Source organism: Macaca fascicularis, chromosome 4 (assembly GCF_037993035.2).
Source record: "Macaca fascicularis isolate 582-1 chromosome 4, T2T-MFA8v1.1".
Classification (NCBI taxonomy): Eukaryota; Metazoa; Chordata; class Mammalia; order Primates; family Cercopithecidae; genus Macaca; species Macaca fascicularis.
Window position 1 is genome coordinate 99,654,676 of NC_088378.1, and position 16,004 is coordinate 99,670,679.

General features: G+C 36.4%; 1 protein-coding gene and 1 long non-coding RNA gene across 10 annotated transcripts in view; one reads left to right on the forward strand and one right to left on the reverse strand.

Moving 5' to 3' along the window:
* FILIP1 (filamin A interacting protein 1) overlaps positions 1-16,004 on the forward strand; it is a 311,264-nt gene that overhangs the window by 134,318 nt on the left and 160,942 nt on the right. For 4 of the 9 annotated variants that reach the window (XM_005552528.5, XM_015449172.4, XM_015449174.4 and 1 more), the window contains exon 2: positions 6,291-6,379. The exons of the other annotated variants lie outside the window; for them this stretch is intronic. In XM_005552528.5, the coding sequence (XP_005552585.2) occupies positions 6,338-6,379 (42 nt within the window). In that variant the 5' untranslated portion in view covers positions 6,291-6,337. The remainder of the gene's footprint in view (positions 1-6,290; positions 6,380-16,004) is intronic. 9 annotated transcript variants of the gene reach the window in all.
* Positions 1,107-16,004, reverse strand: part of LOC135970589 (uncharacterized) — a 35,377-nt gene continuing 20,479 nt past the window's right edge. Inside the window, exons 2-4 of the long non-coding RNA XR_010586351.2 lie at positions 14,843-14,974; positions 11,952-12,028; positions 1,107-3,786 (exon numbers count right to left, since the gene is read on the reverse strand). This is a non-coding gene — a long non-coding RNA (uncharacterized lncRNA). The remainder of the gene's footprint in view (positions 3,787-11,951; positions 12,029-14,842; positions 14,975-16,004) is intronic.

A 16,004-nucleotide genomic window follows, 5' to 3' on the forward strand; every position in this document is an offset into this window, starting at 1 on the left:
CTTCCACCTTAGCCTCCCAAGTAGCTGGGACTACAGGCACTTACCACTATGCCCGACTAATTTTTTTATTTTCAGCAGAGATGGGTTTTGCCATGTGGCCTAGGCTGGTCTTGAACTCCTGGGCTCAAGCAATCTGCCTGCCTCTGCCTTCCAAAGTGCTGAGATTACATACGTGAGCCACCTCGCCTGGACTCATATTTTCTTTTATGGCTTTTGCTTTTTGTGTTTTATTTCAGAAGGTCTTCCTAACTCTAAGGCACCATATATTTGCCTACATTTTCTTCTAATAATTTCTTATCATTAAAAGATTTTAAGTCTTAATTACAATTTTTTGAACAGTGTAAGATGAAATCAAACTTTTACTTTTTATAAAAGGATAGCTAGTAAGTCTCATTGATTTGAAATGGCATACCATTATTTTCCCATTGATTTGAAGTTCCACTTTTTATCATATTTCATAAACATATGTGTTCTATAGATAGATGCATACATATATACGTACATATTTATCATTTAAATACACATATTGGTTGGTTCTATGATTATTCCTCATTTTACAGACAAGGAAACAGGTACAGAAATATCAAATAACTTGCACAGCAACACATAGTCAAGAAATAGTGGAGCAAAAAATAAAACATATGGATCTAGATTTAGTCTGTGGCCTTAATGACTATACTTTCTATAAATTTTCTGTTTGTTTGTGAGTCTATTTTTTGAACTCTATTCTGTTTCTTCAAACTACTTGTGTATTGTTGCATTAATTCATTAATTTCCTTCCCAATTGCATTTTAAAAACAATCAATGGCAATATATAGAAAAGTCATTGTTTTTTATGTTGTTTTTGTTTCTTGCTATCTTGCTGAACTCTCTTCTTAGCTATAAAAGTTTTTCCTTTGATTATCTTGAAATTTCTATCATTTTCTCTGTAAATAATAACAGTTTACCCCTTATTTTTCAACATTTATACAACTTACTATGGTTTCACTTATTTAATTCCATTGGCTAGGATGTTCAGTCTAGTGTTGAACAGTAACAGTAGCAATGGGCATTCTTGTTTTGTTCTTGACCTTACAATATTTCTAATAAATGTCACATTTGCTGTATTTTGGGGTAGATACTCTTTATTAGATTAAGGAAGTTTCTTTTTGTTCTTACTTTTTACGCAAACAGATGCACACACAAGTATATTACATATACACACATAATCACAATTGTCTTTGGGCATCTATTGAAACTGTTTCTCTCCTAAATCATATGATTAAGTTAGCCAATTATATTGGATTATATTGGTTGTTCATTATTAAAAAGCTATATTTTGTATTCCTGGGATAAACCTTACTTGATCATAGTGCATTATTCTTTTAATTGATTGCTGAATTTAAATTTCTAGTATTTTATTTAGCAATTTGCATCTATGTGAGATTTGCTATGGTTTTCTTTCCTTATGCAGTCCTGTTCGAAATTTTTAAAAAGCTAATGCATATTCTTAAAAGACTTTTTTTATTTTTTAAAGAGTTGGTCAGAGTTGCCTATGAAATTTTGTGGACCTGATTAAATTAGGGGAGAGGGGAGTATATTTGAATACCATTTCAAGTTTTTTCTGCCTTTGTTGGATTGATTTTATTTTCTTCCACTTTTTTGTGATAGTGTAAAAATTATAAATTGTATTTGTGTTTTTCTACTAAATGCTATTCAGTTAGCACTTGAATGAAATATATTTTCTATTAATATTCAGAATTGGTCTGTGTTTCTCTAAAGTTATTAAACAAAACCAAAATTTTTGTATGCTTTAGTTTTACTTAAGTATTTCTTCCCATTTCAATTCTCTTCCATATTGACCTAATTTGAAACTTTATTCTACATTGTTACTTTAAAAATTCCTGTCATTGTTGTTTTAAAAAATCAATAGTTATCTAGAATTAATAATATAATTTAATTGATTTTTTTGTTCACCATTATTTTTCAGAGCTTCCTTATTATTATATTCATTTTTACTTTGGTTGGCAAAATTATATCAAGGAATTATTGTGAGTGGTAAAGTTTCTTGTTCCTTCATGTTTCATTTTCATTCTTGAATGATAGTTTGGTTGGATATAAAATTGCAGGTTTAACTTTTTTTCCTGCTCTTTTGATTTTATTCATTCGTTAACAAGAAAATTGTATAGGAGATTTTGTTTTTTCTTTCCCAAAGATTTTAGTATTTGTTTCCTTTATTCTTGGTTTGGGAAATGTTAATATAATATCTAGGTATGGTTTATTATTTAAATTTATCTTACTCAGAACTTGGTTGGACCTTAAATTGCACCTAAACTAATGTATATGTTACCTTCCTTCCATTCCTGCTAATACTACTCCAATTGGGTGGATGATGGAGCATTTGAGTCTATTTTACATAATTCCTAACTTTTATTTTATTCTTTTTATATATTCATCACTTTTTATTGCATTCTGGAAGAAATTTTTGGATTAATATTACAGTTTAGCAATTTGTTCTTTGTGTCCATTCTCTTATTTGACCTACTTGTCGAGTATTCTATTTAAAAGATCAATATTTTAATAGGTGTGCTTTCCAATTGATTATTTTCTGTGGATTTAATATTCTCTCACATATCTCTGTGGATATGACTTGTAAATATTCTGAAGTCCTTTTCTGACATTATTAATTCCGGGCTGTAAATTCTTCATTTTTTAAAAACAAAGAACTCTATTGTATCTCTTTTTAATGGTATTGGCCTTCCTCCAACACTTAGTGACTCCTGCGTGTTCATCTGTTAGCTGAGACTCCTTATTAGGCTCTTTGTTCTATGTGATCCTGCAGGCTGCTTAGAGAGAAGGACCAGATTTGCTGCAGGAACTTGTATTTCAGTCTGTTTTCAAAAGTGTATGGGAGGGGATGAGGATACCGCTGGCAGGGTGCCTCATAGATTAGCTCCTGGTAGGGGAGAGGCTGTCTCATTCCATTGGTAGCTCCAGCTATTCAGGGTGTCCAGGATGCTGCTTTGTTTCTCTGATTCAAGCTTCCATACCTTTGACTCCCAGCTGGAAGCAGTAACTCCTGTTGCTACTCTTTGATTCCAAATGTGGCCTAAGTTGGTAGAGGGAAGGTGCACAGTTCAACCTTGCTCTTCCTACTGCTCTCCTGTAGCAAACACTGTTGTCTTTTGTATCCGTTCCCAACATTTATTGGCAGCACTCTCCTATTCTTGTTTTGAGCTGGTTTTAAATCCTCCTTCTAATAACACCTGCTTTCTGTCTTCCAAATGTCCTCTCAAAGTTTATATGGTCCTCCAAAGCTTGATACTGTTTCCCAGCTATATGCATTAAAAAATCCTTTCTAAAATTTTGAGATTTCCAGTGGGAAAAGGAGACTACAATCTATTTCCATTCTACCACCTTGAAATGGAAACCAGCGTGTAATCTTCAAAACCTTGGGAGGATGTTTTGAAAAAAATGAGTTTAGCAGACCAGTTTGCAGGACTGCCATTTATGGTTGTGTATGCTGCTCACAGTATGAAGGCATCCAGCTGAGGAGGTAGCCAAGAGCTGAGAGCAAGGACATTGTTTCTTCCCATCTGTCTGAAAGCAACTGACAGGCAGGAGGGACCTTTTCTTTCTAATTGACACAAGGATGTCCTGTGGGTCAGCAGTCGCCCTAGTCATTTGAGCTTTAAATTACATTATGTATGATGATGATTCTGCAGGTGTAAACGTAGGTCAAAATGCATCAAATTATTCATTTGAAATATGCATAGTTCCTTGTGCATCAATTATACTTCAATAAAGCTGAAAAATAAAGTAAAAAAAGTTAAAGACATTTTATTATGCAAGTAGTAAAGTGTGTAAAATGTTCTGTTGGATTTAGAGGATAAATGTTTAAGATTTCATATTTTACAAATTGGACAAGATATAAAAGCTTTACCTTAGTTGACAAATAACAATAATTCTAAAAGAAGATGCATTCATGAACAGGATAGTTAGAGGAGAAAAGAGAGTTAAAAGGAGACAGTAACTAGCTGTTAATCATCTTTTCTGATAAACAAAGTGGTATAGTTAACACTCTGCCTTGGATATCTTAGGGAAAGCCCTAGGTAGAGAGGCAGAGGGATGAACTAAAGCTGTGCTGTCCAATACAGTAACCACCTGTGGCTATTCAAATTTAAATTAATTAACATAAAACAAAATAGAAAATAGAAATTAGGTTCTTCAATCATATTGCTGTATTTCAAGTGCTCCCTAGTTCCATGTGACTATAGTACTAGACAGCACAGATACAGACTAGTTCCGTCATCACAGAAAACTCTATTGGACAGCACCGACCTAGTTGATCTCTTAATTTAGGTCCTCTACATACCAATAGTTTTACCTCTGTAGATTACTACATTAAATGTAATCCCAGATCTTAATTGCCAGGGGGTCTAACAGAAGATAGAATATGGGTCCATACTGGTTGCAGAATAGGCATTCAGGAATCAATAACGTTGATTGGTGATCAATAACATTGATTGGAATCAATAATGTTGTTGATGAATGGATACATGAATGAAGCTAGCAGTGAATTCCCACTATTTGATAAAATACTGCATTCATTTATCCATTCATTAACTCAAGAAATATTTATCAAATACCTACCACTTGCCAGGTACTGGTTCAGGCACTTGATCAGGAAAGTAAACAGACCAAGATTACTTCCCTTCTGGAGTTTACGTACTGGAGGATGGGGTAAATATTGTAAATAATAGGCATAATAAATAAGTAAATCATATCACAATTTGATTTGCTCCTTGACTTAAGGAGCAAAGGAGCTGTTGCTCCTTGACTTAAGTTTTGAAAGGTGAAGTCTAGCTCCTGTGTTAAGAAGACATTGTAGTAAGCCAAGGACAGAAGCAAGAAGGCTGGCTGGAGGCTGTTGCATTATCTAGGTTGAAAATGATGGTGGTTAGGTCCAGGGTGGTAGCAATAGTAATAGTGAAAAGTGGTCAGATTCTGGATATATTTTCTGGGTTGAACTATAAAATTTCTGACTGGGTTGGATGTGGATGTGAGAGAAAGGGAGAAGTCAGAGTTTCAGCCTAGCAACTAAAAGGATGCAGTCAGCATTAATGGGGATGGGGAAGGCTACAGGAGGAGCAGATAGAGGATAAGACCAGAAGTTGAGTTTTGAGCATGTTAAGTTTGAGATGTTTATTAAACATAGAAGTAGAAGAGTTGAATGAGTTGCTGGATATACAGGTGCAGATTTGGGAGAATAATATGGAGTTGAAATAGGTTACTAACAGGTAAGCAAATATATTCTCTGTTAATGAACCAAAGTCTTTGTATATCAGAAGGTAGAATTGGCTGGCTGTGAGTTTGGGTAAAAATATCATCATTTTGTTCTTAGCATGAGCTGAGAGACCTGTTAACAAATTTTGCTTTGCAAACATTTACAAAATGTTCAGGCATTACACTCAGTTTTAAAAAGGAAATATTTCCTGCAGACATTGATATTTAGTGTGCAGAGTTTTCCTGTGATTTTCACAGAAAGCACTTGAGCATTTTTGTTAATATCAATGCTATGTTAGGACAAATGCTGGTATTATTTTCTCCCAGGCCCATAATATTTTTAACAGTTAAACCCAAATCACTGTACTTTAAATAGACTTCATTTACCACTGCAGCATAAATAATCTATTTTTAGTCATTGGAAAGAAAATCTTGATGTTAATTTAAAAGAAGGAAATAGTAAAAGGTACGTACTTGAGTATTAGGCCTGAGTCTCATAAAAACAAGTTAATCAAAATTGGGGAGCATTATAATCTTAAAAGAATGACGTCAAGGGTCTGATGTCTTGGATTCTTAAGGGCAGACATGGAACAGTCCAACATCTGTGCCAGAATGACCTCTGTGAAGCATAATATTTCCTTTTAAATGTTTAGACATCATGATAGTTTTCCATGGTTTTAATTCATAAAATATGGATTTTTTAAAAGCCACAGAAGCATAGCAATTTTTTTCAGCTGTCCCCTTACCATCTGTACCATGCTTTTAACCCCTATTAACTCCTAATGTGAACAATTCAACTAGAGCCTTCTTTCAGAAATATGACCATCTACAAACATCTCTGGATAAGGAAATAAAATGACAAGGAAAAAGTTCACTGACTCTGAGCTAGGGTCATGAAATCTAAAGGTATTAATAGGAATAAACTAAGATAAGAAAAATCAGATAGTTTGTTGTGGTTTAACTTCATTGCTTTCATAATGCGTTTACTATATTTTTCTCTTGTTAAGACTCTGGCTCTTTTCTAGGTCAAACATATTCTAGTGATCCATGCTGTACAAAGAACCCTTATTTTATGATATCCAGAAAACTGTTTTGGAAGTCTCAGAGGAATCATGTGAGTTAACATAGGAGACTCATTCAGTCTGTTTATTTTCAGCTGATTTGCTTTCTTAATTGAGTAATCCAAAACTGGATATTTATGTAAAAGAAAAGATATTTTGCTATGTTTATACTTGAGCATAATTAGCTAGTTATTTTTCTTTCTCTTTAGTTTTACCACCACTACACACAAACACAGTAACCAATTAGGTTATAATAGAACAAGATAATTCAATGGCTTGGTTGCTTATTCTGTATATTGAATGCTAAATGGAAAAAAATATTTATGTTGAATATATGAAATTTTTTCTTTCCATGAGATTATAAGTTAGGGAAACGGGGTGTGGGGCACAATAGTGGGCTTTACTTTGTGCCCTGAGAGCAGCAATTCTAAGATTCACACATATGCCAGAACATGGAACTAAATGCAGACTCTTTGGCCCTTTGCTCGCAGATATGTCCTTTCTTGCTAATCTGTTTACTCTCTATCAAGAGCCAAGTGTATCATCTTCGCATTTCTTGCATATATTGTGCTCATTTTCTATTCTGTGGCCACTGTGAAGACTTCAGGTATAGATGAAGTTATGTGACTGAAAAATAAACATCTGAGTAACTACAGTCTTTGATCCCTCTTCCCATTCCCCTACCCCAGACTTTCCCACCTCCACTTAACTGCTCTTGGGCCACTGTGATTATGAGAGGGGTAGTGGAGAAGTGGAGATGGTAGAAAAGTGGTTTCTTTGGAATAAGTAAAGGGATGGGGGCAGCTTCTCTGCACCCCCAGAAAGCAATGGGTTACAGGAGAGTAAACACACACTGGGCAGTGGGCTTGGCTTGAGTTTGAGAGAGAATTTTCTAGAGTTTAGAGAGAGGAAGGAAAGAAATTTGTTGAAGCAGCTGCTGTACACAGCTATAGCAATACTTATCAATATGTATAGGTATATGTGTGTGTATATATATGTATGCACACACATATATGAGGTTTAATTTGTAAGATTTAATAAGATTTAACCTTATTTGTAATTATTTTTTATTATCAGCAAGATTTATATTAACGTGGTACACATCAGGATGGGCAAACTAGTTCTTTACAGCTGTTATCCCTCCTGATTGGGTCAGTATCTTTTCTGTCCAGCCAGTGACCCTGCCATTCCAGTTGTGCAGCCTCTCCCCTTGAATTCTCTGGGCCTCCCCATAATCCAGAAGACAAAGGGGTCAAGCTTGGTGCCTCAGAGGGCCTCAAAGTCACTTCAGTACTATAGCTGGCATCCTCAGAAACTCACTTCAGCACTATAGCTGACATCCATTCTGATCGGTTGTTAAATATTTAAAATCCCACCTCTGTGATCTATCTGGAGCTGGGCCCTAAGGAGATGAGATACTTAGAAAGGGCAAGTCCATGTGGGCTTCATAGTTGGTAGGGGGAGAAAGAGAGGTGGTAAGAAGTGTGGAAATAAAAATGGGGCATGAAAAGGAGACTGAAGGGTGTGGGAAGAGAGGTGAAGACACACTGCTGAAGAAGGGCACTGTGAGTCAGCGTGGGCTACATCTGGATGGCCTGGGGTAGCCATGCCTTTGCTTTTCATGCCTCACTTTTCAAGTGAGGACCTATCTTCGCTTGAAAGTTGTGTAGGAACCTTTGAGAAAATACTTCCTATTGTCCCTCTGAGCATGCACACCCCATCCTCTCTTCTGCTAATCTCCTGTGTTGCATGCACATACTTTGCCCTTGTTCAAGCGGTGCTCAGTAAGAATTCTTGAATGTTTGCTTTCTAATGTGTATGTCCAGGCAACTTCATGCAGTGAATCTGGAAATAACCTAATTTATTACCTTGTTTTGCAAATGAGAGAATAAAATGGGTCTAAAGAAATCAAATAATTGCTGTATGTCCTCAAATCCAGGGATGATTCTCCTACTAACACTGTAGGTCTCAAACTGCAGGTTTCCTGAGGGAAATTATGTTACAAATCAGGACAAGCTTCTCAGTTGGTTCTGTGCTTTGAGAACAATGGACTTTGTTTTTTTCTTATGAAAACTTAGAAAAATATTCAAAATATTACATTGACTGAAAAAATCCATATGACCACATTAAAAATATATATGTGAACATAATTTTAGGCAAAGGAAACATTCTATGCACAAGCCAATAAATTATCTTCTATGGTGTCATGAGAGGTAGTTAAAGAATAGACTCTGGATCCCAAATTGCTTAGGCTCAAATTTTAGCAGAGCAATATTTAACAAGTTACTTAACTTCTCTCTGCCTTGGATTCCTTATTTGTAAAAAGGAGAATAATGTACATTTTACAGAGTGGGTCAGATGATTATGCAAGATGATTTAGCTTAGAGCAATGCCTAGCACACAGTAGGGCTGCTTGTATTGTTATTATCACAGTTTTTGTGGGCTGAGGTTTTTTATAGACCAGATTCAGAGAGTAAGAGGAACTTGATTTCCTTCAAATCGATTTGATAAGTACAAAAGTGAAAGGTTAGATAGAGAGGAAGGTCGTGTGGGGTTATTACAGTAAACAGTAAATCCTACTTGAATTATGTACCCAATATGTTAGCTACAGAAAAATTTGAAAGTACTAAACGTTTTGTCACAAATCAGCTTGTTTGGGCCAGTTCTATTTTTATCAGCATGTCTTATCTCTCTTATAAGCAAATCATGTCCAAACAAAGCCAGAGAAAAACAAAGCTAACAAGTATTCTGACTCAACATTTTTTTGTAACACTCAGAAAGCACAGTCTTTTATAGTCTTTTGGCCATATTGTCTTGGTTATCTTCTGAGGAGATGCACAAAAACCTATAATGAGGACTAGGTCTCACATTAGAATCTCAGAAATAGAGGCTAAATTACCATTTCCAAAAGGGGAGCTTTTCACTTCAGTATTAAATCAAGCCTCAGAAGAAAATGAAAATTATTATTAGTAATTCTGACAGTTATTTCACTCTAAGATGGCTGAAATGCCTAGATTTCTACTTTGTAAAATAATTTATTGATCCCAAATTCTCAACTACAGAAATGATTCAATATCTAATATTACTCCTGTAAAAATTTAGCTTTCTACTTTAGGATGTAATATATTTTTCCCCAAATAATATTTAGATTCTTTAAAAAAATATGTTAATATGCATAAAATGACTGTAAGTCATGAGAAAGATGTATTAAGAGCTGAATACCTTTAGAATGGCAGAAAGGAGTTTCTCTTCAGAGTGCTACTAAATTCTAGGGAGAGTATCTTTATCCCTTTTTAGTCTTCATATATTTGCTGAGACTTAGCAAAAATACTTTGAGGGTTCTAGTTAGCTTGATCATGCCTCACACTTCCTGAAGAAGGTTGCAGTTGTGGAGACCACACTAAATTCCTGAAGGAGTTCCAACTAAAGAATCCTTAGACATGCTCCAACTGACTGGGCTGAGGAGATTTTTTGTTGTCTTTTAGGTGAAGAGCTAATGGCAGAGGGAATTATGGGACCTCCTAGTCATAGGATCACCATTATCTTTATTGGCTCTGTTGGAGTCTAAGTGCTTTCCCAAATAAAATGAAAATTAGAGCAGGAGTCAGTAGTATTTCCTTTCTCAAAATAATGTTTGATTTGAATTACTTATAATTATTTAAGGCCCTCGAAGAGATTAATGTAAATATTTGAGAAATTGGCTCCCAGGAAACAGAGAAATGACTTCAAGATTCTGAAAATTATCTTCTAATTCTCTTGGGAATGCAAAGTGTGTGGGTAACCTAAATATCAAGAGACAGGAGGCCAGGCGCGGTGGCTCAAGCCTGTAATCCCAGCACTTTGGGAGGCCGAGGCGGGCGGATCACAAGGTCAGGAGATCGAGACCACAGTGAAACCCCGTCTCTACTAAAAATACAAAAAAATTAGCCGGGCGCGGTGGCGGGCGCCTGTAGTCCCAGCTACTCAGGAGGCTGAGGCAGGAGAATGGCGGGAACCCGGGAGGCGGAGCTTGCAGTGAGCCGAGATCGCGCCACTGCACTCCAGCCTGGGCAACAGCGTGAGACTCCGTCTCAAAAAAAAAAAAAAAAAGAGAGACAGGAAATATATTTGACAATTGGAAAGACTGCTATTGAAGTGCATCCCTGTTAAATCAGTGGATCAAAAAGTAACAGAAAATTATGTGTCTGAAAGGGAATGTAGATATTAATATAAGTAACAATGACAGTGTGGATGTTTCAAGAGGATTTTAAAAAGCAATAGATTCAGACCTTAGTTGTGCCAGGTCTGGTAAAGGCAATGTAAATGGCAAAGACTTATTTCTTTTGAAAGTTTTGTAATGATCAGATGACAGGGCTGAAGGGACTGAGAAGGAAGGAGGGAACTCTTTTCCAATATCTTCAATAGGATATGCCCTTTTCTAAATTCATTTTTATGTTTCATGTGAAAATTCTTTTAATAGGATGAGTACTCCTTAGATAGTGTGGTTAAAGCAATTACTCCCCTTTAGTCCAATCCTGCCAACAATTCATACTAGTAATTAATAACATGCTGAATGAATATTTTTAAAACTGCATTTTAAAAAACTCAACTCATAATTTAAGAAAATATTTCAGTAAGCAGTGGCAGGGAATCATTGCAGACACTCACAGAAAAGAAGCAATAAAAATCGGTCTGTTAAAATAAAACCAAGCAGGATCAGAGACAGTGTATAGTGTCATTAGATTCTTAGGTCATTAGATTATCTTGGCTGGCTCTTTACTTAGATGAGCCATGTTGCTTGCTTTGGGGCCTCCAGGCAAACCGTATGTGGCAAGATTGACGTATGAATACATTTTCAGTACACCACTTCGTGTTATTTCACAGGCCTCTGACATTTGGCTGTCCCCCAAATAATCTCTAGTAGGTTTCATCAATGCCTTCATTTTTCTTTTGTAATACTTAACAACTTCTTTGGGTGGTTTTTTTTTCTTTTGGGTAATTTTTATTTAAGCAATTTTTCCATATACAGGAGCAAGGAAACACTTGAATAAGGAGTTAGGCTCTCCTAAAGACTCAAACAATTTATCTTTGTAGCTCCAAGAAAAAGTGGGAGTAGGAGAGAGTAGACATGATCAGAGTTCATTCCAAGCCAGCGTTTTCACTCTTCCCTTGCTTCCTTGCCTATAAATAAAATTTGGGGTGGGGAAAAGATTTGGAAAAATATTTGAGCAAAAATTTTATCCCTATTCCTCCTCTTCCTCCGAGCCGGAGACCACCCAGGGGTTTGACTGATGTTTTCTATTGGAGAAGTCTGAAGGAATCCACTCTTGGGTAGCTTAAGTATATCTGCTTTAGTAGGCAACATTTCTGAGCCACACAGAAATGGAACTAGTTTTCTTGGTTTGCCTCCAAATTGACCAACTTTGAAATTAATTAGCTGTGAGGCTTAGAGCAAACCACTTTAACTCCTCTAGACCTTCTGTTCTTTTCTGATAAAAAGAAGAAGAAAGAATAGATGTTCTCAAAGGTCATTCTAAAGATTTCTCAATTTCAACATTATTGATATTTTGGACTGAATATTCTTTGTTGTGATGTGCTGTTGTAGGCATTGTACAATGTTTAATAGCATTCCTGGCCTCTACCCACCTGATGCAGTAGCGTCCTTCCTAGTTTTGACATCCCCAAATGTCTCTAGCTATTGCCAAATGTCCCCTGGAGAGACACTGAAAGATAAAATACAAGATACCCAGTTAAATTTGTATGTCAGATAAAGAATGAATCATTTTATTATATTTAATTGGACATATTTATACTAAAAACTTACTTGTTTTTTGTCTGAAATTCAGATTTAATTGAGCACTCTGATGATTAATTTGCTAAATCTGGTAACCTTATTGGTGGGGTGGGTGAGGTGGTGGTGCAAAATTGCTCTCTCCTCCACTCCACTGAAAAACCAACGTTCTAGGCAAAAGGTTTTTAAAAAATATGTGGTTTTGTTCTCCTTGGAGTTTTCCATATTAGAATGATTAAAGGGATAGGCCAGACTTCCATTAGATCAGATTTTTGGAAATGTTCCTGATTGATTAATTTTGTATTCATAGATATATCTATTCTAAAAAAGAGTATTTTTTCAACATTGTTAGGATAGGGATGTCAGACAATGACCATTCCTTTTAGCCACTGCTGATTTCTCTCTGAGAAGGCTAAACATGTGCTTAGGGCATTGATAAAACAGAAACTAGAGAAAGAGAGAAAGGGAGACTTTGTTTGAAAGAATTAGATTTTTTGAAAAGCATCAGTGTAGTAGACACTATGGGGGAAGTTCTAACTTTGTGGAACTTATTTTGAATTCCATATGAAAGTGGGGTGAAGGATAATCTTTCCATTGCCTACGGATTTTGAGTTTCTAACCCTGGCCTGATTTTAGGACATTTTACACCACATCAGTCATAACAGAAAGAGGGTTTGCCACAGGTAGTTCACTCCTCCTTTCTACCCTAAGCTCTTGAGCAGTTATGTATAAAGGGCAGTTCTATGAAGAAGTGTACATGTAGAGAAGTGGATAATCAAATGAAACAGAGCTTTAGGTACATGTCTTTGTGTTGTGCCAAACTCAACACACTGCATTTTCAATTTGAGCCAGAGTCATCTGACCAATTTAGGATCTGGCATTTTTTAATTTCCACTCTTACTTGTTGTCTTCATGATAGTGTGGGGCTTGAAGACTCAACATAAGGATGAGGGAGTCGTGAGGATGTTGAAACTTGTAAAATATGGCAGTAATAACTGTAAGCCTACAGTGCTCATAGATACTAAAGGATATAAAAAATATTTTATCATTGTTATTGATAAAGGTTTTTTCAGTGCTTTCCATAGGTATGAATTAAATGCTGAAAGAAGGCTGAACAGCATAAAATTTTTCCTGTCTTTTACAAACTTCCATATCATTTAGGAAAATAATACATGTGGATAAGAAAAAGTAACAAAGAGAATACTGGATAAAGAAAGAATACTTTTGGGTTGGGCATGGTGGCTCACACCTGTAATCCCAACACTCTGGGAGGCTGAGGCGGTCAAGAGATTGAGACCATCCTGGCCAACATGGTGAAACCTTGTCTCTACTAAAAATACAAACATTAGCTGGGCATGGTGGCGTAATCCCAGCTACTTGGAATGCTGAGGCAGGAGAATCACTTGAACCCAGGATGGGGAGGTTGCGGTGAGCTGAGGCTGTGCCACTGCACTGCAGCCTAGCGACAGAGCGAGACTCCATCTCAAAAAAAAAAAAAAAAAAAAGAATACTTTTTTTGTATAAGTGTATGTAAAATATTAAATGGAACACACTTACACTGAAAACTTATTTGTTCTTTATCTGAGATTCCAATTTAACCGAGTGTCCTTTACATTTATTTGCTAAATGTGACAAATAAATATATGTTACAACATATGCTAGATGCCAAAAGATTGTTTACATATTTGGTGTTCTAGGAGTTGAGAGGAGATACTGCTTCTTTCTCAATATCAGCATTATTGGCATTTTGGGCTGGATAAATCTTTGTTGTTGGGGCTGGGGGCTGTCCTATGCATGGTAAAATGTTTAGCAGAATCTCTGGCTTTTGCTCATACATGCCAGTAGTACCCTCAACCCCTTTGTGACAACCAAAAATGTTTCCAGACATTGTCAAATGATCCCTGGGGAGGAAAATCTCTCTGGTTGAGAACCACTAGCCTCTTAGGGTAGGGGAAGACTTAGGAGAGATATCACTTGAGCAGGGCCTGGAAGGATATGTGTTACTTTGCAAGAAAGAAGTAGTTTTTTTGGAGAGCATTTTAGGTGAGGGAAAAGGCATAAATAAAGATGTCAAGGTATAAAAGTTGAGAGTAAGTCTGGAGTAGAGTAAGCAGATGAGTTTAACTATATAGTTATTGTTCATACGGGAAACAGTGGGATTGTAAAGTACTTTAAGAAATAGATCATATTTTGTGACTCCGCCCATGCCCGTAGCAGCCTAATAGTATCTTGACCTTAGTAGCTGTTCAGTAATTCACTGGTGATTTGATATGAAAGGTAAATGCATCAAGATAAGAAAGCCTTGAATGGAAAGTCTAAGAGGTAAAACTTTTTCTGGTGGGCAATGGAGAGTCCTGGAAGGTTATTTGAGCAAGGGAATGGCATGACCTTGAGGAAGTCAAGCTGTTCTGGGGTTGATTGGGATCAGTTATCTCAATGGTGAGAGAAAGGAGTTGGAATTGAGAATAGTAATAGCAATCACCTTTAAAAAAATTTTCCCCCCACAATTTACAAAGCACTTTGCCTGCATTTTCTAATTTGGTTGTCCCAAAAATCCAGTATCAATTTCATTAAAAATTTTTCTTCTTTAGTTATTTTTCTTCCCAACTAGCAGCGATATTTGGACATCTCAATAAAAATGAGCTTTGGATACATTTCATGCCGTGAAAAAAACGCTCACAATTTTATTTTATTTTTTTGTCCTTCAAGTTGTGATGTCATCAAAGGGCCTGGGCAACTGATTCACCTTATGGGCAAAGATGGAGTTGAGTGGCACTCTGTCCTTGGCAGGGAGGAGCTTTTAAACCTGGGCTCCTTTCTGTGTCTGGGATCCGGGTTGAAAGCATTTCCTTTTGCTTCTTCAGATGAATAAGTGGCACTGTACAAGCATTAAAAGAGATGTCTGTCATATGAATTTGGCATTGTCCCCCCACCCCCCCCAATCTCTTGAAAGTCTGTTTGTGGTGCCACAGGATTAGTCCTTGACCACTCTGTTCTTTCCATCCCCAAAAATGCCAGACAGCTTTCTTTCTAATGCTCCCACCTCCTAGGTACCCTTTCTATTTACTGTAGGATCGGATCTTATCCTGTGGAGAAGTTACATAATTTTGGGTGTTATGAGGTAATGCACAGCTCTTCTTTTTTATCCCCTGCTGCCTCAAAACAAACATTTCTTGTTCCTTGGTTCCTCAATGTCTGACTGATGTTAGGACAAAGATGAGAATAAATTAGTTGATCCAACAAAAATGAAATGAGTAATTAGGAGAAAACTCAACTATGGCTAAAATTGGTTTCTGCTAATTAAAAACATTGACAAGCAAAAGATTGTCAATATGTTCTAGATTTAGTCATCAGGAAATCAGGCCTATTGTAGAAATGTTTCTCATCATAAGAAAAGACATGGGACTTCATGGACTCTAATTAAATTTCTTTAATCCATAATTTTGGTTAGCAGTATTCCATTTAGTTATTCTTTGTTGTTACTGTTTGTAGTTGGCAGAATAGCCCCCCTGAAGATGTCCACACCTTAATCTCTGACTCCTATGAATATTACATGGCAAAAGAGACTTTGCAGATGTGGCTAGGGTTATGGACCTTAAGATGAGGAGATTATTTTGAATCATCCAAGTGGGCCCAATCTAATCCCATGCATCTTTAAAAGCAGAGCATTTCATCCAGCTAGAGGGAAGAGAGATGCTGCAAAAGGGAAAGTCAGAGAGATTCCAAGCATGAGAAGGACTCAATGCACTATTGCTGGTATTGAGATGTAGGGTTCTAATATGAAGTTCAAAGAAAGAATTTTAGGAAGTAAAGGCCTCTCCGCTGATATCCATAAAAAAGCAGAGACCTCAGTCCTACAGCTGTAAGGACCACAATCCTGCTAACAACCTGAATGATCTTGGAGACAG